General features: G+C 51.3%; 2 protein-coding genes across 4 annotated transcripts in view; one reads left to right on the forward strand and one right to left on the reverse strand.

Moving 5' to 3' along the window:
- CYFIP2 (cytoplasmic FMR1 interacting protein 2) overlaps window positions 1-25,785 on the forward strand; it is a 132,505-nt gene that overhangs the window by 73,461 nt on the left and 33,259 nt on the right. For all 3 annotated transcript variants that reach the window (XM_008255326.4, XM_002710339.5, XM_008255327.4), the window contains 6 exons: window positions 1,775-1,883; window positions 3,561-3,680; window positions 9,102-9,301; window positions 10,821-10,908; window positions 24,016-24,159; window positions 25,315-25,405. In XM_008255326.4, coding sequence (XP_008253548.1) covers window positions 1,775-1,883; window positions 3,561-3,680; window positions 9,102-9,301; window positions 10,821-10,908; window positions 24,016-24,159; window positions 25,315-25,405 — 752 coding nt within the window. The remainder of the gene's footprint in view (window positions 1-1,774; window positions 1,884-3,560; window positions 3,681-9,101; window positions 9,302-10,820; window positions 10,909-24,015; window positions 24,160-25,314; window positions 25,406-25,785) is intronic.
- On the reverse strand, window positions 12,723-15,885 carry FNDC9 (fibronectin type III domain containing 9). Its single transcript, XM_051843566.2, has 2 exons — window positions 15,755-15,885; window positions 12,723-13,547 (listed from the first exon to the last, which is right to left on the reverse strand). Exon 2 carries the CDS (start codon window positions 13,538-13,540, stop codon window positions 12,863-12,865), a length of 678 nt encoding a protein of 225 aa, XP_051699526.1. The 5' UTR covers window positions 13,541-13,547; window positions 15,755-15,885; the 3' UTR covers window positions 12,723-12,862.

The following is a 25,785-nucleotide window of genomic DNA, read 5'->3' on the forward strand; positions in this document are numbered from 1 at the left end:
ACCTGCAGTGCTGGCATCCCAGGTGGGCACCGGTTCGAGTCCCCACTGCTCCATTTCTGATCCAGCTCTCTGCTAATGTGCCTGGAGGGCAGAGGAGGATAGCCCAGTTCCTTGGGCCCCTGCCCAAATGTGGAAGACCTGGAAGAAGCTCCAGGCTCCTGGCTTCAGATCAGCCTAGCTCCTGCCATTGCAGCCATTTGGGGAATAAACCAGAGGATGGAGGACCTCTCTCTCTCTCTGCCTTTGCTTTTCTGTAACTCTGCCTTTCAGGTAAAGGAAGAAATCTTAAAAAAAAAAAAAAAAAAAAAAAGCTGCCTAATAGGTGTCAGTGGATCCAGTGGACAGTAATTGTAACAGTGAACTAGGCTTCCAGTTTCTGTAACACAACCCTGATTCCAGAAACACTGATCAGTTGTCCAACAAACTCAGGTTTACACAACTCTGAGTCCTCTGTGTGTTTAGTTTATAAAATATCCCCATCTGAAATCTGAGTGTAATTGACACCCTCCTCGGTAAGGTCAGTGGTTTCCAGGAGGGTGAGAGGTTGGCACAGTTGGGAGATTTGGAGAAGACGCAAGACTGGAGTGACCTGGGTGTCCTGACTCCTGGAAGAAGATGTTCTCGTGGAAGGAAGCACACATGGCGTGGGAAGCGTCTTAGTGCCCATAGTTAGAAAAGGAGAAACAAGTGAAATTAATTTTATAATAATATACATTTGCTTATATAATTATGTGAAATATGATAAATTATTTTATTTAACCTAACCTGGCCAAAATACCATAATATCAAGGAGGTATTCAATATAAAAATATTGAACAGGCATTTTTAAGTCTGTCTTTCACGTATCCAGAAATCAAGAGTGTGTTTGACAGCACGTCTCGGTCTGGCCCATCCTCATTTCCAGTGTTCCCTCGGCACCTGTGCCTGATGCTGCGACCCTGGTCGGTGCCTATTGAGATAATGCCTTTCAGAGGCTTCTGATCGCACCCAGAGCAGATCTTGCCTCTTCCTATGTGCTACAGCGCCCAGCCCAGCGTGCTAGACTCGTGCTTGCCCCGTGCTGCCCAGCACGCCTTCCCCGTGGTCCACAGTGGCCGACTTGGCTTTTCCCATGCACACCAACCTTACTGCGTCCGTCACAGTTTTCCCTGGACTGTTCCCCTGTCGTCACTCAGACCTCAGTCCTAGAAAACCTCTAGTGAGTGGCTTTCCCCGACCTCTTAACCCCACACGAACCCACTTCATTATTTCCAAAGCACTAATTATTCCGCAGTCTCTGCCAGAGAGTGCAAGATAAGTCCGCCGCACACTGGGGTTGGTTGTGAGATTAACAATGACTGTGCGTATGCGTGCACCCACGCACGTGCCTGGTGAGCGCTCCTGTCGGAAATCACTCTTCCTCTGCTCCCTGCGGTAGCAGTCTCTCTTCGCTAGAACGCCAGCTCCGTGAGGACGAGCACTCTGTGTCCCCGGTAGCTACCCTGTGTCCAGGGTACACTAAGCACCCACTCATTTGCCTTCATGGTGATTGAATAAAAGAGGAAAACGGCTTGACCGCTGTGCTGCCCACCTCTAACTAAAAATTGTTTCACACATGGAGCTTCCTTGGCCGGAAGGAAATTTGGAGGACTTTGTTCAAGAGCAGAAAACAGGTTTAAGACGTGGAGACTTCCCTTTAGTGGTAGATCCTGTGGTCTGACATAGATACCACTGGGCTGTGGAGAACTGTCCACCGCCACGTGCACTGGGCTGACTTGACTTTCGTCCCTTGCAGCGTCCTGTTGGATAAACGATTCAGAGCAGAGTGTAAGAATTACGGAGTCATCATTCCGTACCCACCGTCCAACCGCTACGAAACGCTGCTGAAACAGAGACATGTCCAGGTATGGGGAGAGAAAGCTACGGGGGAGGTGGAGTGGGCAGGCGGGAGGGGGAAGCGGAGGAGTTAGTGTGGGGTCAGGGATCAGGACGGGGCGTGTGTGGGTGGTAACGCAGCCTCAGGATCGTGCAAGCCGTGCAGAAGCTCCTTCCTCTGACTCAAGTGTGAGCCTCCTCACGCCCAGCTCCCCTCTGGCAAGTGGTGGCCACCGGAGCCTTTGTCTTGCCATCAGCAGCAGCAGCCGCCCACCTCTTGGTGTGGGGACCGCCCCCCACAGCGGGGTCAGTTTCTCCCCAAGCAGCACAGAGACGTAGGTGAAGGAGGGCTGCAGTGCCTTGAACTGAAGTGTGCCACGTCAACCCCAGGGTGGAGAGTGGGGTTCCGTTTTGTGGAGCTGCTTTCCATTAACATCTGACTCCAGACGTAGAATGTGAACGTGAGCCAGCCAGCCAGCGTTAAGGGTTCCCTGCAGACTCGGGCTTGCCTGTGGGAGCCCTGCACCCGCCACGCTGGCCGCAGGCTAGCCTCCGTGCTGTGCTTTCTGTCTGTGTCACGCGGTCCCCGTCCTCATGAGGGGCGAGCCTGAGCCTGAGGAGATGCCTGGTGGGATGGAAGGCGTTGACCCTGGAGGCCCTGGGTGTGCCTGTTGCTCTGAGAAATGCAAGGGAAGTAGAGACTTGCCCCTCTGCCACCTGCAGGGGCCCTGTGGGAGCGTGCGCAGCAGCCTCGGCCTTCAGCCATGATGCAGTCGGAATTAGCCACAGGTTACTAATACCCAGGGCCTCGGGTGTGCCTGAGGTGGCTGTCAGGGGCCCCAGTCAGTGGTGGAAAATGTATCCTAAAAGGGAAGTAGAAAAAGAAATTATAGTTAAGACTAATCACTTGGCCCTTCGCAAAGTACAGTGTGTACAGCAGGTATCAATAAATGTTTATGGTTATCTGCAAAGCACCTGCAGTGAGGCCCATGGGTGTCCCTGTGGCAGTTACCAGAGGCTGTTTTCCATCCTGTAATCACCTTTCATCCTCTTGCTCTTGAATTCGCCCCCAGAGAAGCTCCAAGGAGGCCGTGGCTAGGGTAGCTGCTGCTCCGTGGTGACTGAGCTGAGCGCAGGACGGATGCGGGAGCAACCTCAGGGCTGGATTTAGCGTTTATGGAGTGCCAGAGCCTCGCCTGAGCCTCTTCCCCCGGCCTGAGTTGGTCGTGATCTGCCTCAGTTTGTTCTATTTCAAGCCCACAGGGCAGTTGGAAGAAGGAACGCTCATGTACCCTGTAGCCAGACCCATGATGACTGATGTTTTACCACATTAGGTTCCCTTTCCCTCTCTCCTGTGCACCTTTCTCTCACACATGCACAGTGGGACAGGGCGGGGTGGGGGTGGGGCGGGGGAGGGTATTAACATCTATCCTCTTTGCATAACCATTTGACAGTAAGTTTTCAGTTAGCATGGCATGACCCCTGGGTGCCTTGGCCTGCGTCTCCTAAGAACAAGTTCGTTCTCTTATGAAAGCAACAGAGTCATCGTCCTCAAGAGATCTGACAGTTCTGCTGTTGACAAGAGCTGCTCCTATGTCCCACTAATGGCCTTTCTCATTTTAATCCAGTTCCCTGTCAATGCATTCCATTCAGTGGTCAGGTACCTGCGAATCTTAGGTAAATTTTCTGTCTCTGTTCCTTCTCAGCTGTTGGGTAGATCCATTGACTTGAATAGACTCATCACCCAGCGCATTTCTGCTGCTATGTATAAATCCTTGGACCAGGCCATCAGCCGCTTTGAGAGTGAGGATCTGACCTCCATCGTGGTAAGAGACTGGGGGCTGGTGGGGCTTCGGCTCTGGGCCTGCTCAGGCTGGAAACCTTGCGAGGATCGTTGTTGACAGTGAGAAGGAATGAGTCCCTTCCCCGCCTGACTGGAGCAGGGAGAGAGAGACCAGAACAGAGTGAGGATAACCTTGTGCTCCTGATTGCTGGGGGTGGGAGCAGAGGGCATTCTGCAGAGATGGGCAGCTCCTAGGCACGGCTGGTCTTGAGCATCCTGCCGAGCCCAGCAAGCAGGTGAGTGATAAGAAATTGGGGCAGGTTATGCAACAGGTCAGCTTCCTGCACATGCAGGGGCACAGGGCTCAGAAAGGCTCTGCAGGGGCTTGCACGGTCTGCTCTCACCATCCTGAAATTCTCAGTAGCTTTCTAACCTGGGACCCCACGTTTTCATTTTGTGCTGTACTTTGCAAATTGTGTAGCTGGTCCTCCTGATGCCTGCTCCACTTCTGCTGGACTCTCAGAGTGGGCAAATTCATAGAGGTGGGAAGCAGAATGGTGGTTGCCAGGGAAAGGGGAGCTTCATGGATAGAGAGTTTCCTCTGGAGATGGGAGTTTCTGTTGCAGAGATGGGTGCTGGTGATCCCTGCACAGCACTGTGGTTGCACGTACTACCACAGAACCAATCACTTAAAAGTGGTGAAGTTTATGGTTTTATATATATCTTAGCACAATTTAAAAATTACGTGGAGAAACAAATCAATTAGTTTTAAACTGTCTTCTCTGATATTAACGCCTAATGGAAGAATAGTAACTTTACAATAAAGAACAGTCACACTATGTTAACCAAGTATCAAGGTTGATGTTAGCAGTAATAAGATGCATGTATTTTGTTGCCATCATGTATTCTTACCAAAATGTGTAATCTCAATCTATCTTGATCTATTTATGAGAAGATATCAGATAAACCCAAATTGAATGCCATTCTTTAAGAAAAAATTTCAAAAGTGCCCAGGTCATTAAAGATAAGAAAACAGTAAAAACTGTTAGGAGCTGTGGGTGAATAAGGAAGTACCACTGAAGGCAGTGTGGGTTCTAGGATCAGCTGAATCCTAGAACAAAAGAATGGCTTTCGTGGCAACAGCTGGGCAGTCTGCCACTTAGTTAACAGTACTGAACCAAGGTGAATTCCCTGCTTTGAATAATGGTGCGATGGTTATGCAAGGCGTTGACATCAGGGACACTGGGACAAAGATATGTAGGACATGGTGTATTTAAAACATTTCTCTGAGTCTAAAACTATTCCCAAATACATAGTTTGTGGTTTGTTTTGCTTTCTAAAGGGGACAACATGGTAGAAATAAAATGACCAAGAACCAGGAGTACAGACTCACGGAGACCTTGGGCCCCGATCCTGCCCCTGCCACTCACTAAGCTGGGGGACTGGGCGCCTTAGCTTGTCTTCCTCACTGCAAGACATAGCAAATAGTGGGAACCCATCTCCTAGGGTTGTTGTCAGGATAAAAGGAGATACCGCCTGGAAGATTCCCCACAGTTCCTTCTGCTTAGGAAGCTTTTGATAAGTAACAGCTGATGACAGAGTTTAAAAGAGAGATTTGAGGCTGTGGTGCCCTGCACCCCAGTCAGCTTCCAACAGCCTTTCTGGGAAGGCCTCAGCCAAGTCACCCAGCTACAGCTCGAGCCTTGAATTCTAGAAACTGCAGAGCAGCGCTCTGCTAGGAAACCTTGCACCACCTCTATATTTTGATAAATCATGCTTTTCTTTGTTTCTGCAGAAACAAAGGGAGACTCTCCAAGTGGTGGGCGTTTTGTTTTCTTCCTTTTTGTCTCCATCTTTTAGTTTTCCAGTAATGAGCATCTCTTAGGGAAAAATTATCTGTATGTGTGTGTGTGTCTGCGTTTGCATGGCCACTTCCCGTTCCCTGAGAGGCACTGAATGGTCTTTAAGCTGAGAGCAAAGTCAAAGCACCCAGTGAGAGACCCTGTTTATCAGGAGAGGGCTGCCGCCCCCATGGGAGCCCCCACTTCCTGTGAAGCCCTGTGGGGGAGCGGGGACCCCAGGGGTGCTCTCCAGTGGATCAGGGTGTCCCTGCTCACCTGGCCAGAGAAGCTTCTGCTTCCTTCCAGAAGCAAACCCAGAAGTCTCTCCCCACAAGCTTTCCTCCACCTGAAGGCTCCGTTCTAGCTGGGAGGCAGCCTCATTAGCAGCAGGAGAGGTTGTAGTCATCTGGGAGTTGGTCACCCCCGTCTGCCACAGCTGAGCTTTAAACAGAGGCCGGGCAGGACCTGAGGCTGAACGTGAACCCCGGCAGACTGCAGGCTGTGTTGTGAGGCTGCATGGCCCGTGTGAAACAGGAGGCAGTGCTGAACGTTGGGAAGAACTCGCACAAAACTTCGGAAGCTCTGGCAGCACCAGCCTGGCGTTCTCAGATGGCTGGAATCTCCCAGGGTGACAGAAGAGCACATCAGGTGGGCTGTGCTTTCTTTAGCTGGCTGCAGGCCCTGTGGGCACACTTGACACCGGGGGTGACCTCCAGGGCCGGAGTTGAAGAGCCCATAGTCCACTCCTGCCCGAGCTTCCTAGCGCGGGTTAACTGGCACTCCTGGGGCCCACCGTAGGTCTCTGACTCCCCTGGGGAAAAGCTCTGGCCAGCACCTCTGAGAGGCGGCCCATGTGGCGTTGGCTGTTCCCATTCCGCCCCTCGGCGTGGCCCTGCCAAGCTGGCTGTCTCGTATCCTGCAGAGTGCTGAGCCCCTCTCACGGGGGCGCCGCTCCCGCAGACTTGCCAGCCCCGCCAAGCCTTGCAGCCCTGCGTGAGGCGGACTGACGCACTCTTCAGGCTCCAAGCTGGAAGCAGACAGGCAGGTGTGATGCCGAAGCACCGCTGGGGTTAGGTAACCTGCAGCCAGGGGCGGCCCCACGTCGGCAGAGTGGAGAGCTCCCCTTCCTGCTCGCTCAGGAGCACCGAGCCCCACTGCTGAGGCTGAACCGCAGAACAGACACCGCGTCCCAGGTTCTCATCTGCGCTTGTCTTCCTGGCGCCGGCGGCACCGTGTAGCACAGGGCCTGGGGATCTGAGAGATAAGCTTGTTCACAGTGGCTCCTTTTCTTTTTGAGCAAATAGGACCACAGAGAGCTAGGCCCCAGGAGACAGAAGCAGAAAGTCGAATCTGAATTTCCACGCTTGGTGACTGCGCAGTGTACAACACCTAAAAAGCTGCCCTGAGGCTGTCGTTCTGGAGTTGAAAGCCAGATCCTGAGCTCCTCCTTTTGAGAAACTGGAGGAGCAGCCCTCTCTGAGCCCAGCTTCCAGCGCCACAGCAGTTGGGTGGGGTATCTGAAGCAGCAGCTCGCGCTCTGTCCGGGCAGGGACTCCCCAGTCTGGCACAGAAGCCCACCCTGGAGACTTGCTCCCCACTTGAGTGCGTCTCCCAGCTCTGAAGCTGGGTTGCAGTGGAGCGGAGCTCTGAGACTATTAAGGCGTAGCCCGGTTCCCCGCTAGACCACCCTCTGGGCTCCAGCCAGGCCCTGCACCCAGGCTGCCTCCTGTGGCCGTGAGCGCCTGAGCTCCATGGCCAGCTGTTGCACTCCACGTGGCTGTACCCTTGTGAGCTGCCCTTGCCGATGTTCTTCCAACCTTTGCCTTTCCAAGGACTTTAGCTCTAACATCTTTCTCCCCAAAAAACTGTTTATTTATTTGCAGGGGAGAGTGACTCAGAGAAGCAGAGAGCTCTTCCATCCCCTGGGTCACACCCTAAATGGCCACAGTAGCCAAGGCTGGGCCAGGCTTAAGCCAGGAGCCCAGGGTTCTATCTGGGTAGCCCACATGGTGACAAAGGCGTAAGTACCTGGGCTGTCTTCTGCTTTCGCAGGCACAGTAGCAGGGCAGCTCTTGCATCTGTATTCCTTGGGGACCAAAAATACACGATTTACAACTGGAATTCCTGGATCGCAAGCCAAGCCCTGCTGTGTACTCCCTGTGTGACCTTGAGCGAGTTACTTAGTCTGAGCCTCAGTCTTCCCCTTTAGGAAACAACAATAGTCACACCCATCTCCAAAGACTGCTTAACCAAGGCAGTGTCACGCCGTCTCTGCACGAGATGCTGCTTTACTTCCATGTGGTAGCCATCACTGAGAAGCTGCAGGACAAGAGACCCAAGGGAGCCAAAACGGTCTCACCTTTTATTTCCCAGCAAATGCAGTGTGGTGTGTGGGTGATGTGCTGTGATCCCACATTTTGCTGGAAGGTGGGAGCCACGGATCAGGGCACACAGCAGACACCGGAAGGTCTGCCGACTGCAGACTGCATGCCCATGGTTTCCAGCCATGCTTTGCCCACCCCTGTGTGAACGAGGGCCCTGTGGTTCAGAAAAGGATGCGTACCGCCCTTGTCTCCTCTGAGCATTTCTGTAAAGGGTGCAGTATGGTGCAGTCAAGAACGAGCACTGGGAAACCGCTTCTATTTCTACATATACACAGTAAGGACGGTGGTGACATGGACCCCTTAGGGTTTTCATGAGCTTTAAATGGTGTAGCACATAGGAAAGTGGCAGGCTTTAGGCTGCATCATATGGAATTGCCAAAATTTGGCCATTTTGACCTTATCAAAGCAGTGGCTTCCCATGGCTCAGCCCAGCGGCAACCACTGAATAGTGGTAGCTCATGTTAATGCTTTCTGCAGGGTGAGGAAGTAGCCACTAGCGATGCATGTCACAGATTGCTTTCACTTTTGATTTTTTTTATAAAGGTTTATGTATTTGAGAGGCAGAGTTACAGATAGAGGGAGAGACAGAGAGGTCTTCCATCCACTGGTTCACTCCCCAAATGGCCACAGTGGCTGGAGCTGCGCCTATCCAAAGCCAGAAGCCAGGAGCTTCTTCCAGGTCTCTCATGTGGGTGCAGGGGCTCAAGCACTTGGGCCATCTTCCACTGCTTTCCCAGGCCACAGCAGAGAGCTGGATTGGAAAGGAGCAGGTGGGACTTGAGCTGGCGCCCATATGGGATGCTGGCACCACAGGTGGAGGCTTAACCTACTACACCACATCACCAGCCCCTCTTTGACTTTTCTGGTGACACCAAGGGAGCAGCTTTTTCCTTACCAGTACAGGAACTGGAAAGCAAGTGAACATACTTCCTACCTGAAGGGTGCAGATGGGATTGCGCATGACCAGCGGTCTCCTTTCAGGAGGTGGGCTTGCAGCCCTACCCACCAAGCCTCCACTTGCCCCAGAATAATCTGGGTGTTCCTTCTGCTTCTCAGAAGAAGGGGACACTGTCTCATGGCCCTGGGGGGGTGTCTAGTGCCCATGGAGGAGGTCAGGTGGCTGTCTGAGAGGCTCTCACCTGCACGCAAGGACTCAGTAAGATAAACGTGTGTGCATGCTTGTGTTCAAGGTTTGCACGTGGCCCTCAGCAGCTGCGGGCTCTCTCTCTCTCTGAGCAGGAGCTGGAATGGCTGCTGGAGATTAACCGGCTCACGCACCGACTGCTCTGTAAGCACATGACGCTGGACAGCTTCGACGCCATGTTCCGGGAGGCCAATCACAATGTGTCGGCCCCCTACGGGCGCATCACCCTGCATGTCTTCTGGGAGCTGAACTTTGACTTCCTCCCCAACTACTGCTACAATGGGTCCACAAACCGGTAAGGGAGTCCTGTGCAAAGGGGTTGGTGGGAGCCAAGGGAGCAGACGACTGCCTCCTCCACACCAGGCCCCAGAACACCTGTCAGTTTGTTCCTGTGACAGGTGTCTCTCGGGCCCCTGCTGGATACAGGCTCTGTACTAGAGGCGGGGGGCCATGGGGGACAGGAGGCCAGGGGTGATGGACCAATCATTACAACAAATGCACCATCACAGACAGTGAATGAGGAGATGAAGAGCCCACAGGGCCATGAGAGAGAGGACAGCACAGCCTGCTCCAGTCCCAGAAGTGATGCGAACCCCATGGGAGGCTTCCTCCTCTAAGGCAGTGATGCTGGAGTTGAGCCACAAAGGCTGAGTAGGAATAGGTAAGGCAGAGAGGTAGGAGCCAGATATTCCAGGCAAGGTTTCTAAGGAACCAAGAGGTTAGTGAGGACAAAACCAGCGGTGAGGGCTGGTGCCGTGAAAGATGACACAGGTGCAGACATGCACTGCGCCACAGGCCGTGTTTGAATCGTGCATCCGTGAACTCTGAGAAAGCAGAGTGGTGTGGTCAGCTTGTCCATTTGTAGGAGCTTCCAAATCTGAACACAAAGGTGTGAAACAAACACGCGATTGCCTGCCACAGTGGGACTTGCCTCCATCCAGGAGCGCATAGTCCTGGGCTGGGCACTGAGGTGGAGACAGGGCCCAGTCCCCTTATTCCCACAGAGGTTTACAACCTGGTGGAAATGGTGAGAAAATGGGCGTGTCTGCTGGTCCTCTCGGTGTCCCCAGAGCTGGCTCAGGGCCGTGATATACTAAATGTGTTGAATGGACAGGGGCGGAAGGCATCCACAACGAGATCAGCTTCCAGCTTCGTGAGATGTAGGACTTCCAGTGCTCTTGACCAGGTGGTGTCAAACTAGGGGCCACAGACCAATCTAGGTGCCAATTGTTTTTATACAACCCATGAACTCAGAGTGAAATTGACCTTTTTCCATGGTTGCGGGGGTAAAAATCCAAAGACGACGACTATTTGTGGACAAGTGAAAATCATGAGAAATTCACCAGGTTTTGCTGGAGCTCAGCCACGCTCATGCATTTGCTGTCAGCTGTGGCTGTTTCTGTGCTATAGCGGCGGTGTTGAATACTGGCAGCACAGAGCACCTGCTTGCAAAGCTGGAAATACCTGCTGCTGTGTAGGAAGAGTTAGCTGAACCTGCTCTTGAGGAACCAAATAGGAGGTGGAGAGGCAGAGCCCCTGGTAGACCATTTTCAGACCCAGCTCTCGCTCCCTGTGCTCACTTTCTTGTCTCCTGTCATTCTGAGGAGCCCTAAGCCCATGCATGGAAAGGAGCCAGTGTTAAATGGGAGGATGTCAGGGAGTTTAGCAGCGGTATGTGCAGCCAACTAAGACATGGTGCACTTGTACCAGGGTGAAGGTAGCCTTGGCCAGGAAGGGCTTCCTGTGTCTCCTGTACCTGGAGTAATGGCGTTAGGACCCAATTCACCCCTTCCTCATCTCTTCTCTTCTGCTAGTTTTGTCCGGACTGCCATTCCTTTCACCCAAGAACCACAACGAGACAAACCCGCCAACGTCCAGCCTTATTACCTCTATGGCTCCAAGGTGAGTAGTCCTGTCTGGTCCTATCTCTAAGAGGGTGAGTGGGAAAAACCAAATAGGAAAGTGTTCCTGGAATGAACAAAGCCAGATGGTATGGAGGTGAAGAGACAGCAGTGAGATCCAGGCAGAAACAGCTGCGAGTATATTCATCTTTATTTGCTCACCACAAGCAGAGGTGGGATGCACACAGACGGGTGGGGGCCGGATGCTGAGCCGGAGCTGTTGAACATGCATCAGAGTAGGCAGGAAGATGGGTCTGCGCGGCCTCTCGCCTTGGGCTCCCAGCTACTCCTGCTTCTCAGCTGATTAGTTGCAGTGTCATACTGTGATTCTTGGATTTTGTGCTCCGTGAACACAAGGGATTTGCAGACAGAACAAAGTTGGAAAGTAGAGCTTTAAAGGAAATCGCAGATGGCTGGAGCTAGAGCTGAGACAGGCCTGCTCTCGTCTCTTTGCTGCTCTTGTGCACACATGCACATCCTAATGCTAACTACACCTTCCCAAACCCTCCCCTGGCCTAGACCTTCACTCCCTCCCACTTGTTAAACACCCACTGTAGGCCAAGTGCAGGGCTGGATTCCAAATGATGAAGCCACATCAGGGGCCAAACATAAGCTCTGCCCTCCTGGATTTCCATTTCTACAGCCATGGTGAGAGTGTGGAAACAATGTGCACAGTGTCTCACCAGAACCACAGGATGTGTAGGAGAGTTCTCCCTTACCTTGGGCTCTGTATGGGAGAAGAAAGAATGCCACTAAAGGGGTGAGATGTGTCAACAACCAAAAGCAAGGCCAACATGTCTCTTCCTGGTGGAATAAAAATAGCCACTTTTGATTCCATTTAAAAAGAAAAAATTAGCACAGATGGACCTAAAAGAGGAACTGACTCAGTGAGCACAACAATGATAGAAAAAGCCCTGCTATGGATAGACAGGCGTAACTCACCAGTGTGTGCTACCACTCGCATCCATAGGGGGCGCTGGAAGGCCTCTGGGATGCTGTGGGGAGAATCAAACATCTCCAGAGCAGCCAGTCAGCTCTTGGTGGTTCCTTCCAATCAAGGGAAGCTGACCGTGCATGCGGCACACACACACAGCACCTCCCTTGTTAATTCTCTTTCAAGCCTGACGAGACATCCAGGAGGAAGACTTAAGTGCTAATATGTTGTTAATACCTCCCCACCCATGGATAATCCCCCTTTTAATCAAAGACAAGAGACCAGAAGATCTTAAGCTCAGAGTCATTGGCAGACAGTAGCAGCTAAGTCACATTTAGTACTGTTTTGTTTTTGTTATATTAATGTTTATATCTCTTCCTATCTATAGCAGGCAGGTGGTACTCATTTTCATGTATGTAATAATACTACAGTCTAAATGAAGTTTACATTTTAAAAATGAGTCAGTTCAGAGAGCAGTGTTAATCGTCAGAGGTTGTTTATGGCTCAAAGAAGATACGGATGGGGTATGAGGTGGTGTGAGTTGCCTGGGATCTGGGAAATGCTCTAGAGTAAGTTTTACACTTTGCCCAAAACAGTGCCCTCAGTGGCAGAGAATGCGGAACATGAACTGCAGCCCTCTGAAACCCTAGCTCCAGGAGCCCATGTGCCACTCCAACACTTCCTCCAAGATTGGGTTTTTCCTAAGTCATGCAGGTTTCTATTTTCTACTCTAGGATATGTACATGTTTGTTCCAATGTTAAGATGATGTTTTCAGTTCCCAAGTGGGCCCCCTGCACGGACACTGCTGCAGAAACGCATGTCCCAGCCTTGGCACACGGGGCCAGGATAAGTGTTCTCCAGTGTGGGAAGCTTTCCCATCAGCCTTCCTCCAGCCCAGGGGACCCACGAGGCACTGACGTTTGAGGATAGAGATGGAGTAGTCTTTGGACACAATTTTTACAAAAGCCCTACGGTGCACAGGGCTTTGGGCTGCAAGATGAGGGCCGTCCCTCCCTACTCTCACTCCCCGCAGCGAGGTGGTACTACGTGTTGATCACCACCCTCCCCCCGGAAGTCTCCCCCATCCAAGGGGCCATCTTGGTTGGCTGCAGCTTCTGCGTCTGCTCCAGCGCCAGAATGCTTGTGTGGCAGTTCCACCAGGGGGAGCCCCGGAAGCTCGTCTTCCCTCTGACCAAGAGCTGGGGCTTCCTCCGGCCATCTCACCAAACCATTGGCTTCCTCCATGTGGCCAGCTCTGTAAGACCATCGAGGCTCATGGCAACGGATGCACCAGAACTGGAGGCAGATGAAGGCCAAGACAGCAGTGAAGCAAGCCAGCAGGATGGACATCAGCACCCAGAGGGAAATCTGGGGGTCCACCAGCGAGCTTCCAGCAGCCAGCGGACTCTTATCCAGGGTGTGGAACATGGTGCAGTAATGCCTGTAGGGGAAGGCGACCTTCTTACAGCTGATGCACAGGAAGTACAGAGTGGAAGGAGCCAGATGTTCCAGCACCACGGAGCTGATGGTTCGAGGCACCTTCTCCTCGTGGTGGAAGCTGTAGCGAAGATAGCCAGAGAAGATGCTGTTCCAGTTGGGCCTGTACATGACGTGGTAGTAGTCCTCCAGGCACGGCTCTGAGGACGACCAGGAGATGATGGCTCCCGTATAGGAAACGTTCCCGACCTCGATGTTCATCCTGATTCTGGAACCAGAATCGCAGTGAAGGGTCACTTCCCCATGTCTATGTATCATAGTCATAGTTAGCACATTTTGAGCATTTGAGACAGGCACTAACATGGCCCCCATTTTATAGACAAATACATGGAGACAAGAGGTGACATTACTTAGCTAAGCATAGCAAAGAAGTGGCAGATAAAAAATCGCATTGCAGTTGTCTTATGCCAAAGCTGGTGGCCCTCAGGCTTCGTAAAATGTGCACCCACAGAACCCCAGCTCTGTCCACCTGGCTGAGATCCATTAGATACAACACTACTCTCCCTTGGGGAGAACAAAGCACATGTAATATCCCTAAGACCTCAGAGGCCCCACCTTAGTCAGCATAGGTCTGTGACCTCCCCTCACTCGATTGCTTCATCTGTAATCACTCTTGTTGCCCAGCTGCTTCTGCTGCAAATACTCTGAGCCCAGTTCTAGAAAGTTCTGCCATTGCTTTTTTTTTAATCCTTCCCAATTCTTTTGTCCACGGAGTAGAGATTTGCTTTGTCATTCATTGGCAGTTGGTTTGGTTTTGTTTTTCTTTTTTTTTTTTTTTTTTTTTTTTTTTGACAGGCAGAGTTAGAGAGAGAGACAGAGAGAAAAGTCTTCCGTCTTCCTTCCGTTGGTTCACCCCGAAATGGCCGCTACGGCCGGCCCGCTGCACCAGTCTGAAGCCAGGAGCCAGGTGCTTCCTCCTGGTCTCCCATGCGGGTGCAGGGCCCAAGGACCTGGGCCATCCTCCACTGCACTTCCGGGCCACAGCAGAGAGCTGGACTGGAAGAGGAGCAGCCGGGACAGAACCGGCACCCCAACCGGGACTAGATTAGCCTAGTGAGCCGCGGTGCCAGCCTGTTTGTTTTTCAAAGCCCTAGGAAATTAGTTCCATAGCTCCTGAGCTGCTAGTACCAGCACAACTACTATTACCTGATACTCCCGATGCTGTGAATATTAGGAATGATGAGAACCACACAGCGAGCCAGTGGTGGCTGCGTCACAGGCCATGCTGGGTGCTTCCCGTACAGTAACACATTCCTTCACCCTCCACACGTCCTTTCAGCCAGATCACCATTATACAGATGAGCAAACTGAGGTTAAACACAAAGCTGTTGAACCACTGCACGTCCAGACACCAGGCTGCTGGGTGTAGTAACAGAATGTGGCGAAGTGCACACACTAAGCCCCAGCTGCTGGGTGTTTTTTTTGTTTTTTTTTTTTTTCAGACCATTGTATGTACCGCTTCCAGATTGCCAGCCCTCTCATTTGTAAGGGAGAGCCGGCTTCATGTTTTGTAGTTTCTCTTTAATTATGAGAGGCACCGTTCCTGTCCACTGAACCTCCCCTGCTCAGAAACCCAGGGACAGCTCTGCCTCACCTGTGCATGTTCACAGATATGGACACTGCAGCTTTCATTTTAGCTGGCGGTGGCACAGCAACAAATGGTCAATTTGATTTTTAACCCGCACTAGGCATTGAGCCACACAGATTCCTATTACCACCTGCCTTTCTCTGCCCTCGGGGCCCCCCAGATTCCATTTGTGTGCTGGTGTTCCTGTGGCCAGCGGTGGTGGGGAGCTGCAGAGAATTGGACTGCAGCTTGTAGCTTTCTAGTCTGTGTTTCCCTTCTCTCGGGATGACCGTGAGTTAAAATGCTAGGAAAGGGAATGGCGCCTTCCCCTTTATTTCTTCCCAGAGCCTGGAGAAGGAGAGCTGGGAGCCGGGTGTACCTGGCCCTCCCAGGGAAGGCCACTGCGTAGGAGACTGAGTATTTACCTCCTGCCCTTCCCGCACATCCCCGCAAACATACTTCCGACCACAGTGAAAAGAGCTTATCCATCACTGATACTGCACGGGCAGCCACCTCTGTCAGCCTTCCAGGGGTCTAATCAGCAGCCCATTCCTGTGGCGCGCCATCGCTTCTTCCCTCTGCCTCGCAGCTGCTGCTGGCTGTCTTTGCGGACTGGATTCCCTACAGCAGACATTTTGAAGAGCTTCCTGCAGGAAGCTAGCAGCGTCCTCAGCTTTTCAGACCAAGTGCTTCTCCCTTAGATAGTTTCCTTCCTCTGCCTCCTCCCTTCCTAGGACCCTCCCCTAATTTTTAGCTAACCATTGATCGTCAGCTGGCCCTTGCCTAGGCAGAATGTAGAAAGAGAAACAGTTCCATGTTCATTTCCAAGAAGAGCCTCTGTCTCTTACCTGCTGCTTGCAGTGTATCTGGTGAGAGCTCTGCCCTCCGGGGCCGGGTGGACCAAAGCGGAGGGAATGGTCCCTTCTCCCTCCTCCACTCTGGGCTCTTCTCGATGTCTCTCACCACTGAGTAATCCCACTGTCGCCCCCAACGCTCACGTTATTCATCTCTGCAGATCAGCATCATTCACCATGGCAACCAGCAGGCATCTGTACGCACGCACGGTGCTCTCCGTGACCAGTCTGGGAAGGCTTTGCCCAGTGACAAGAGCTCTCATTCCTTTGGCGGAAAACAAAACAAAACAAAAAACTAACAACCCTGCACCCAGAGCCCCAATGTGATTAATTTTTCCCGTATTCGCACATTTTCACACTAATTGACAAATTATTTTCTTGGCCCATCTGGATCCTTTTTGTGGACAATGGTTTCAGATGCAAATATGTTCTTCCCAAGTATCCATAACAACAGAACTGATCATCCTGACCCCTCCCACCCCCACATACCCTTCCCCACTTCCTACCCCACCTCTCCTTCATTCTTCCTTTATTATTGTTCGCCGTGGCCTTACCTGGTTATATGGCACTAGCCATGGTCCTTTCATGGTCTGGAGCCCAGTTCTGTCTCCTGTGAGGCTGGATCAGGAGGGCAGGTGGAAGGCGTGAATACTATCCCTTGCCCCATCCCGGCGCTGCATCCATCAAGCTTGCCAAATCATCATGCCACTTTACTGGGAAGAATGGTGCCTAAAACCCTGGCCACTCAGAACCTCAGAATGTAATATGTTGAGGATTGGAGCCTTTGTGTTTATGGTTAGGTAAGGATCTCAAGATGAAATCTTCCTGAGTTCAGAGCCATCCTTAAACGTAATGACTGGGGTCTTTGTAAGAGAAACAAGAGAGGTTTATGCACTGATAGATGCAAAGGGCAGAAGCCAGGGGATAACAGGCAGAGATGGAAGTGGTGCTGCCGTCAGCCACAGAGCACCCAGGAGCCATCAGGTGCTGCAAGAAGCAAGGAAGCGGTCCCCCGTGGATTCGGCGGGAGTGTGACCCTGCCAGCGCCTTGATTTCAGGCCGAGGTCTCCAGAGCAGCAAGGGACCCTGTTTCCATCTTAGCCAGGTGCCAAGTTTGTGCAGCTTGGTCAGGCCTTCTCGCAGCCTCTCCCAGCCAGGCCCGGCAGCAGCCTGAGCTCTCTGTGCGAGCGTCCTGAGAAGCTGCCCAGCCGGCGATCTGTAGCCGTCAACTCCAGAAACGGACTCCTGAACTGGACGATCCTCGTCATCCCTTTCTAGAATCTGAGCTGCCTCCTTCCCCTTTCCATTTCCCACAAAGCTCGCTCTGCCCTGAGATGCCCTCCTTCCCTCGTCCTGGGAAGGCCCCATCGCCCCGCTCAGCTGAGGAGACCGCGGGGCCTGTCTGAAACAGCACGCGGCCGCTCAGATGCACTGTGGCCTGAATACGCGTGCACAAAGCGTGGGCTCGAAAAGGCAGCTTTGGTCTGCTTGCTTCTCGGTCCTTGTGGTCCACCCGAATGGTGACCCAAGTGCCTGGGGAGGCCTGACCCGTCCCCTGGCCGTGGCCCTGGGAGGCGGGAAGTCTCAGCCATCTGTGTCCCTCAGTCAGTTGCCTGGTGGCTCTCTGAGGCTTTCCATCTTCCCCGGGGTCTGTCTGCAGTCTGCTGAGCTGTGCACCACGCGCCTCTCGCCAAAGGCTGCCGGCGGCTGCCCACGGCACGGAAAGCATCCCCTCTGCAGAGAGGCCCATGCTGTGGTTTGCAGGCGCCCTCCAAAGCGGTTATCCTGAGAGAAATAAAAATACCAGAGCTCGGAAGCCTGGAGGGGTAAGGGAACCTTAAGCCCTTTTCCATAGAAAATGAGAATTTATTTTTAATGCTCCTGGATGGCATTTGCAGCTGTGAGGTTTTCATCTGCAGAAGTAGGACACACAGGGAGTGTGAGGTCTGGAAGCCCCCTAGTTTCACAGTCCCAGGAGAGGACGGCTTTCCTCGAGCTGTGAGGCGGCCCCTTGCAAACCTTCGCAGCTAGGGCTTGTCCTCCTCTGGGCTGTCACCATTTGTCAGCTGTGCCCAGAGAAGCCAGTGCAGTCCTTAGCAACAGGGACAAACTAGCTGAGGACCCCTGCCCCCGGGGATAGCACCCGAGCCAAATTTACTCCTGCTCTGTCATCAGCAGCAACACTTCCACTGTACGTGCAGGTGTTCCTCCGTTGATTGGCATCAGTAGATCACTACTGGGGGGAGAGATGTCAGCGGGGTCCCTGCACCCTTGCTGAAGGCGGCAGTGAAGGAATGGGGTGAGGATCTGGCTCACTTCTGAAGCTGGACTCCCAGGGGATGTTGACTCCCAGGGGATGTTAGCTCCCCAGGCCAGGTGCACATCCTGACTGTGACCTTGGATGAGTTCCCTCACTTTCCTATGCCTGGGTCTGGTCCTCTGTGAAATGGGAACATAAGGAACACCTGCCCCGTAGTGTTCCAGTAACAGTGCAATGAAGTGCCAGCTGAGGACTAGTCACTGTCATTATTGAGACAAGGCCAGTAGATTGGAAACATTTCCTGAGTTGGTTGTAGCATTCTCCAGATGCCATAATGAGCAAGGTCAGTACCCTGTGTTGTGTTTCCTTGCTCTTTTCTTAAATTGGCTTGATTGTGTTTTTTAATGTAGATGTTCATGGTACATGAATTAAGCAATACAGACAAACAAGGTAAAAGTAAGATTCAGACGATACAACCCAGAAGTAACCCCAGGAACATTTTGTGCATTTTGCATGTGCTTTCTGATTTTACTCACATGACGACATTTTGAGATAGCCCTTCTTGTCGTCATTGGAGAGGGAGAAACTGAAGCTCAGAGGGCTGAGTCACATCACTGCTGTGGCGGGGCGGTGCTCGGAGCCTGGGTCCGTTGGTCACCAGAGCCTGGGCTGTTAACCAGCCTCTCGTGTGCTCTGTGGTTCTGCCTGGGCTGTGTTCAAACTGGCTGCACACACAGGGTAGCTCCCTGCCTGTGGCTGTCTGCTCTGAGGAGGCAAACATAAGACAGAACAGGACAGTGGACGCTCGAATGATGAGAACAGGCCAGGACCTGAAAGACCTCGCAGAGAACATTCATCCACCTGACTGCAGCCACAGAACAGGAAGACATCAGCTCCTGTGGAGCACTGGCTCAGCATGTATTTGCTCTGCTCTGGAGCCCAAGCACGCTTGCCGATGAGCTCTGTCACTTAGGGAGGATGTGAAATACAGACACTTTAGCGATGGTACCATAGCTAATTTGTGAATCAAAACTTTAAAAACATATCCTCTGGATAAAGTAAAATCTGTAGAACATCATAAAATCCTTTCCAGTGCCATAGAGTGTGGCACAAATCGTTCATTCGATGATTCCACTCATTTCCCAGTGGTTTCTTCGGCGTTTAGAAATCGTCGCCTTGATCTTTGCTTTAGCACAGTTGTCACCGCCTGCAAGCTGCTCCTGTCTGAGCCTTGATTTGACCTCAGGGAAATTCCCCCTGCGCTTGCCACGCCTTCCCCCACAGCCCTTACTACCCAAGATGCAGTGCTTGGTTGCAGCAAGTTGGGGACATCTCAGCAGGGCACCTGCCTGGATGCCAACACCTGCCACCTGGGCTGAGCAAGTGCATCTCCCTTGGCCCAGTGACAACACCAGCAGCAGCTCCACCTGCTTTACCACCACCATCCACCCTGTGTCTCCACTCCTAGCCACCATAGTGCCACGGATTCGCCAGTCCAGGAAGCTGTTGTTCCTCTTCCAAGTGGTGCCTAGGGCAGAATATCGTCTTGGATCTCAGCTGAGGCAGGTCACTTCACTTCCCTGGGGCTCCAGATCTCTCCTCTGCTAAATGGGGATCACTGTGCTGCCTTCCTGGGGTCCCCAGGGAGATCAGATCCTAACCTGGAACCTTTGGAAGAGTTGTTTGCGATATGGTTAAGGCAAAGGCTCTTGAGATAGGAAGATGATCAGGGAGGGACCTAAGTGCCATCCAGGTGTCCTCATAGGAGAGAAGCAGAGAAAGTCATCCACTTAGGAGAGCGGGTGAGATTTGAAGATTGGAGCGGTGTAGCTGCAAGTTGGGCAATGCTGGCAGCCCCTGGAGGCTGCAAGAGGCAAGGAGCAGATTGTCCCCTGGAGCCTTTGGAGAGACTTTAGCTCTGTGATAGTGATTTTAGCTTTATTGGCTTCCAAATGTACTAGAGAATAAGTTCTTTTTTTTTTTTTTTAAGATTGATTTATTTTTTCAAAAGTCAGAGTTACACAGAGAGAGGAGAGGCACAGAGAGAGAGGTCGGTCTTCCATCCACTGATTCACTCCCCAGTTGGCTGTGCTGATCCGAAGCCAGGAGCTGCTTCTGGGACTCCCACATGGGTGTGCAGGGGCCCAAGGACTTGGGCCATCTTCTGCTTTCCCAGGCCACAGCAGAGAGCTGGATTGGAAGTGGAGCAGCCGGGTCTCAAACTGGCACCCATGTGGGATGCTGGTGCTTCAGGCCAGGGCATTAACCCGCTGTACCACAGCAGCGGTCCCCCCAGTTCTGCTGTTTTAAGTCACCAAGTTTGTGACAGCAGCCACAGGGAACTACCTAGGCAGTTAGGAAGGAATTAGTATATGAAAACATTCAGAGAGAAATGTCGCAGACTGCGGCACCTGTGCCAAAGGAAAGTGACGACAGTGGTTTCCTCCAGCCTGTTAGCATCTCTGAGTCCTCTTGGGTGAATTACTGGAGGGCCGGCTGCTGTTCTCCTGCCTTCTCCAGAGCACCAACTCGTGGCTCAGAAAGAAAGGGACATCACTTCTTGAGATCACTAGAGTAAGTGTGAGCGGAGAAGGCCAAGAAGGCCCCAGAGGTTGGAGACCCAGCCCTGTGGCTCACCCCGTGTCCAGAAGGGACAGACACCTCTGCAGTTTTCCCAAGCTGTGAGCACCTCGCTGTGACCTTCCCGCCAAGGACAGTGGCACTATTGTTTTCATTCACCCCGCTCTTCATTTACCTGCAGTGTTTAGAGAGCTGGGTCACAGCTCACTCAGCCAAGTTAGAGAGCTGTGTTTGTGTTTGTGGGCTGGTGGAGTTCATTAGAGACATTGTAATAAAAACAGGAAACTAGGAATGGTTTTAATTCCTCTTGGGATCTCTGAAAACAGCACTTGTGGTTCCAGAGAGCAGAGATGCAAATTGCTCACAAATTTGGTTTGCCAAAAACACGAGGCTGTGTGTGGTGGCTGGCCGCACTTACCATCCAGTCAGAGAGAGGCCTGATGAGTAGAAGTCCGCATACAGCAGAGAAAGACAGTTCAAATGATCCATTTCATAGTATGTAATTTTGCCTCAATTTTTAAAAAAGTTCATCTCCAAATAATATTACAGTGGTTAGGATCTACCAGATCATGTCCTACCCTTAAAATATTATTTTGCATCACTTCTCAGCTTTCTAAGATCAAGTGTAAAACATTATTTTGCTTCCTTAAAAAAAGCAAAGATCAATGTCACAGTAATAATACAGCTTTGATTCCTGATTCAGGATTATTTATTTCTTGAGGTCTCAGGAAGTTATCTATTTGGTGTGGTGTGGACGTAAGCAAGCTTGATTTTAAATGTGCAACGGTAAACAGATTGACCAAATAATTAGTTTCCCGCTCACTGCTGGTTGTCACGTGAGTCAGTGAGCAGAGTTGCTTCAGGGTGTGAGATTTGTGGCAAGTGTCCAGTGTCTCAAGTCATGTTGCCTTCCTGTTTTTCTCTGCCAAACCTCAGAAAATGCCCAGGCTCCCCTATTCCCACATTTTCTCAATAGGGCCCAGCCTCCTATTGAGCCAGCAGGTCAGACGGGTGCCCTGCGGGGGTGTGTGTGCATGACTTCTCAGCATGCGTGTGTTTCCTCTTGCATGTGTGTGACGTATTGGGGGCTTTCCAGGGCTGGGGGCGGGGCGTGTTTATTTAGAAGAAGAATTTGAATTCTGCTCAGTTCGTGCTGGTCCTTCCTGCAAGAAACACAGCACAGACCAGCAACCAAGGCCTAAGCTTCCAGTCCAGACTGAAGGCCAGGACTGATGACAAGTGGGAGCCAGAGGCCTCCCCAGCACACCAGATGGTTCTGTGCTGGGATTCTTAAAGCTCTCGTGTGGCAAAACAATTCCAAAATTATTCTCCTGTGCCTAGAACTAGGATGGCCTGCTGAACAGTTTTTGTATGTCTGAGTGTATGTTCACAAGTATCTGTGCTTGCCAGGAAATTCTGGGGAGACTTGACTCTAGAAGCCCTTGGGTAGGGGGCAAGGCCAAGGGGAATGCTAGGAAGGCCGAGCATGCGGGGAAAATGCCCAGAGCTCAAGTGTCCACAGGGGGCATCGGAGCTCCTCTGATCCATCCTGCGATCCTGGGCAGGACCGTAGGCGGCAGGTTCCCTGTTAACAGCCTTACGTGGTGTTTCTCACCTCTCCACCTGGACGCTTGCAGTAGAGAATGTACCCAGCACACAGGCTGTCATTAGAAACTCCCATTTTTGTAATTTTTTTGTATTGAGCACAGTCTACAGTTTTGGGTGCATTCCATCAGCTGGCCCCTGCTCTGACCTCTGCCATGCCCCTGTCGGATACTGACTGACTGTGTTGTCTAAGATTTTTCCCTCACACTTAGCGATATTCATAGAATCACAGCCGCTGGCAAAGCCGAGAGGGCAAACTTGACCAGGAAGCTGGATTTTTCCCAGCTTTTATTTACCACTGTATCAAACATGATATATTCATGGCTGTTACCTCAGTGTGCCCAGCACCGTGCCAGCTGCTTTATGCATGCTGTCTCATTTAAACCTGCAGCAATCCTGTTGCATCGGGTATTATGTTTACATCATGGAAACCAAGGCTCAGAGAGTTTAGGTAATTTGCCCAAGGGCATCTAATGTAGTACAGCTTATGGACTTGTTCCTGGATCTCGGTCCCTCCAAGTTACCTATACGACAGCTCGCTGCTACTCAAAAATGCCTTTCATGGGATTTTTGACAAGTGGACAAAGGAGAGTATGACGTGAGCTCTCCTGGGTTCAGAGAGGCTGAGTCCTCAGTGTAAGTGGGAACAAGAAGGCTGTTGGTCCAGTGCACAAGCTGAGTCAGAGCACCCCAGGTCATCATCTGCTGATGTCTGTGCAGACTCCAGCTGCCACCTCTTTCAGGAGAGAGTGCACAGCATGGCTCGCTCTGCTTTTACATCTCTGAAAATAATTCTGGGCAGAAAAGTAGGCTATGATGCAACCCAGTGTTTTTTTTTTTTTTTTTTCCTTTTTTATTGAGGTCTAATTACCTGTGGTGAAATGTTCTGTGTCAGGCTAATTTCACAGAAGGACCATAGAGTGGACGACAGAAACAACAGACACACACCGTCGCATGGTCTCATCCCATGTTTGGCTAAATCACAGTCAGCAGTTCCTATACGTACAGGCTTTGCTGACCGTCACTGTCAGTGAACACCACGTTTGAAGTTAGGTACACTTCTCTCCAGAGACCATTCCTGGCTCATATGTCTATAAACTACATAACACTTGTCCCTCTCCATGGCTCAGGCAGGGTTTACTCTGGTAGCTTCTCAGTGTTGAGTACAGAAGCCTGCTCTTTGTCACGCTGCAAGCCTCCTGGTAGGTGGGTGTGAGCTTACCCAGTGAACCATTATCCAGCCTGGTGAATGAGTGGGTGTGCAGTTCTTCACGAACTTGTTAGTAGCGGGAACTACTTTGTGTCTCCTTGTTACTAGAGGGTACTATTATCGTGAAGCTCGTGAAGTTTAGATTTGTGTATAGTAAAAAGAAAACTCAAAAATTAGACTATAAATTTTCTCTTGATGACTATAGAGGGATTCTAGAATCTCTCATTCCTCCAAAGCATCACCGTAGACCTATTGAAGTTGTATAAAATTTCTCATTAGCCAACTCACAGAGAATTGCAGCTAATAGAATATCAGAGGTGGTTTTCCCTCATTTTCATGTTCATGCACAAGATTTTTACAATTCCAGGTAGGAAAACTATACTCAGAACTAAGTTTTTGAAATGAAACTTTATCTGAAAACTGACTATGGTTTATGTAAGAATTCGACTTCTGAAGGTCACAGTTATGGAACAGGTTAAGACCATGGGTCTTGGAATTGGCCATACCTGGTTCAGATCAGAGCTCAGTTGTCTACCCACTGTGTGACCCTGAGCAGGTGACTCACCACCCTGAGCCTGTGTTCCCTCACCTGTTTTCCAGCCCCTCAACATTGCCTACAGCCACATCTACAGCTCCTACAGGAACTTCGTGGGGCCCCCGCACTTCAAGACTATCTGCAGACTGCTGGGTTACCAGGGCATTGCCGTGGTCATGGAGGAGCTGCTGAAGATCGTCAAGAGCTTGGTGAGTAAGGCTTGGGATGTGCCCGAGCGGGGTTGACTTGAGTAAGTTTGGCTCTTTTGGCCTGTGAAAGCACATCCCAGCTCTGCCTCTATAAATCACACAGGGAGTCCACTCCTGTATCCCTCGATTGTCCTTAACCATCCTTCTGCTACATTGCTGTGTACCCTTTGAGCTGTGGCTTTGTCGCCCTTTTCTGGACCCTGACTTATTTTTGATGAGTGAACTCAGCAATCCTGATTTTGACCTTCAACACCTGTTGCTGACTCCTCATGCTCCTCACTTGTGCTGCATTATCTAATTTGAGCATGGCAAATCCATGACAGATGTGCTGCCATCTTCCACGCCCATACCCATGGCAGACATCTCTAATCAATCACCACACTCCTTCCCCTTGGGAGTTCTTGCTAAATCACTACCACCTGTACTGCAGTACTTCAAGGGAGTTCTCTGTCCCTGTACCACCATGGTGTATCTGCCCAAAGCATGCTCAACTGAACCTTCATTTAATTCACTCCAAGACTGCTGAAGCAAAGCCAGAACCTTTCAACAAGACTTTCTTGAAAATTCCAGATGACAAAAGAGAAATAAACAAGGTAGTGTCTAACCAAGGCAGAGGAATAGCAAATAGAATTCATCCACAAACTCTGGTTCTTTGGCAGCAGCTATGTGGAGCCATGGACCATTAAGGATTGTGAAGCTAAATCCAGATTTAAAAGGGAAAACATGATAATTGATTAAAGGTGTCTGCTGTGGATGTAGGAGGAATGAATGTGCCATGCATTTTCCATGCTTAAATTACATAATGTCTCTAAATTCCCAGGGATCCTGGCCCTATTTCCTTTGAGCTCTTAGTCTGTATCTCACATAAGCATCCGCAACCCCAGGAAGGACCCCATGCCTAGAAATGTGCGGCTCTTGAAGTGTGTAAGTCTGGGAGAGTAGTGAGAGCTGCCCTTTCTGTCCTACGGAGGCCCGTTTTCCCTGGTAAAGATCAGTGGGACTGTCCCCCGCCTTCCCTGCTCCCTCCTTGCAGGGGGCAGGGCTGTACTGGGATGTTTCAGCAGAGCCTGCATACCCCTGCCCTGGCATCCTGGAGACGCTGGCTGTGTACTGCAACAATGTTTCCCTTGCTCATCACTATTCTTCCTTTGGCAGCTCCAAGGGACCATCCTCCAGTATGTGAAAACTCTGATAGAGGTGATGCCCAAGATATGCCGCTTGCCCCGGCACGAGTACGGCTCTCCAGGTGGGTGATAGGAACGTAGTCCACCTGCACCCGTGGAGGGGAGGGGAGCTCTGGCCACACAACCTGGAATATTTGCCCCTCTCACCAGGCAGTGAGGAAGGAGAGCACTGGCTCTGCATCCCACCCCTGGCCAGATAACCTGGAACCCTTTGCAGTTCCTCTAAGCAAGACCATCTCCCATGCCCGCCTCCCAGGACTGCAGCCCATGTGATGGACGCACTGGAAGATGGACTTGCTGGAGTCTGCATTAGCTTGTCTCGGAGCGCTTTCCTGCATTTGCTCAGTTAGACACAGTTGTCCCAGGCCACTGTGCCAAGTAAGCTAAGGTGACTGAGCAAAAAGGCAGTCAGAAAATGTGTTTTTCCAAAAAAGCAAGATGT

This window comes from Oryctolagus cuniculus, chromosome 6 (genome assembly GCF_964237555.1).
Source record: "Oryctolagus cuniculus chromosome 6, mOryCun1.1, whole genome shotgun sequence".
Lineage (NCBI taxonomy): Eukaryota > Metazoa > Chordata > Mammalia > Lagomorpha > Leporidae > Oryctolagus > Oryctolagus cuniculus.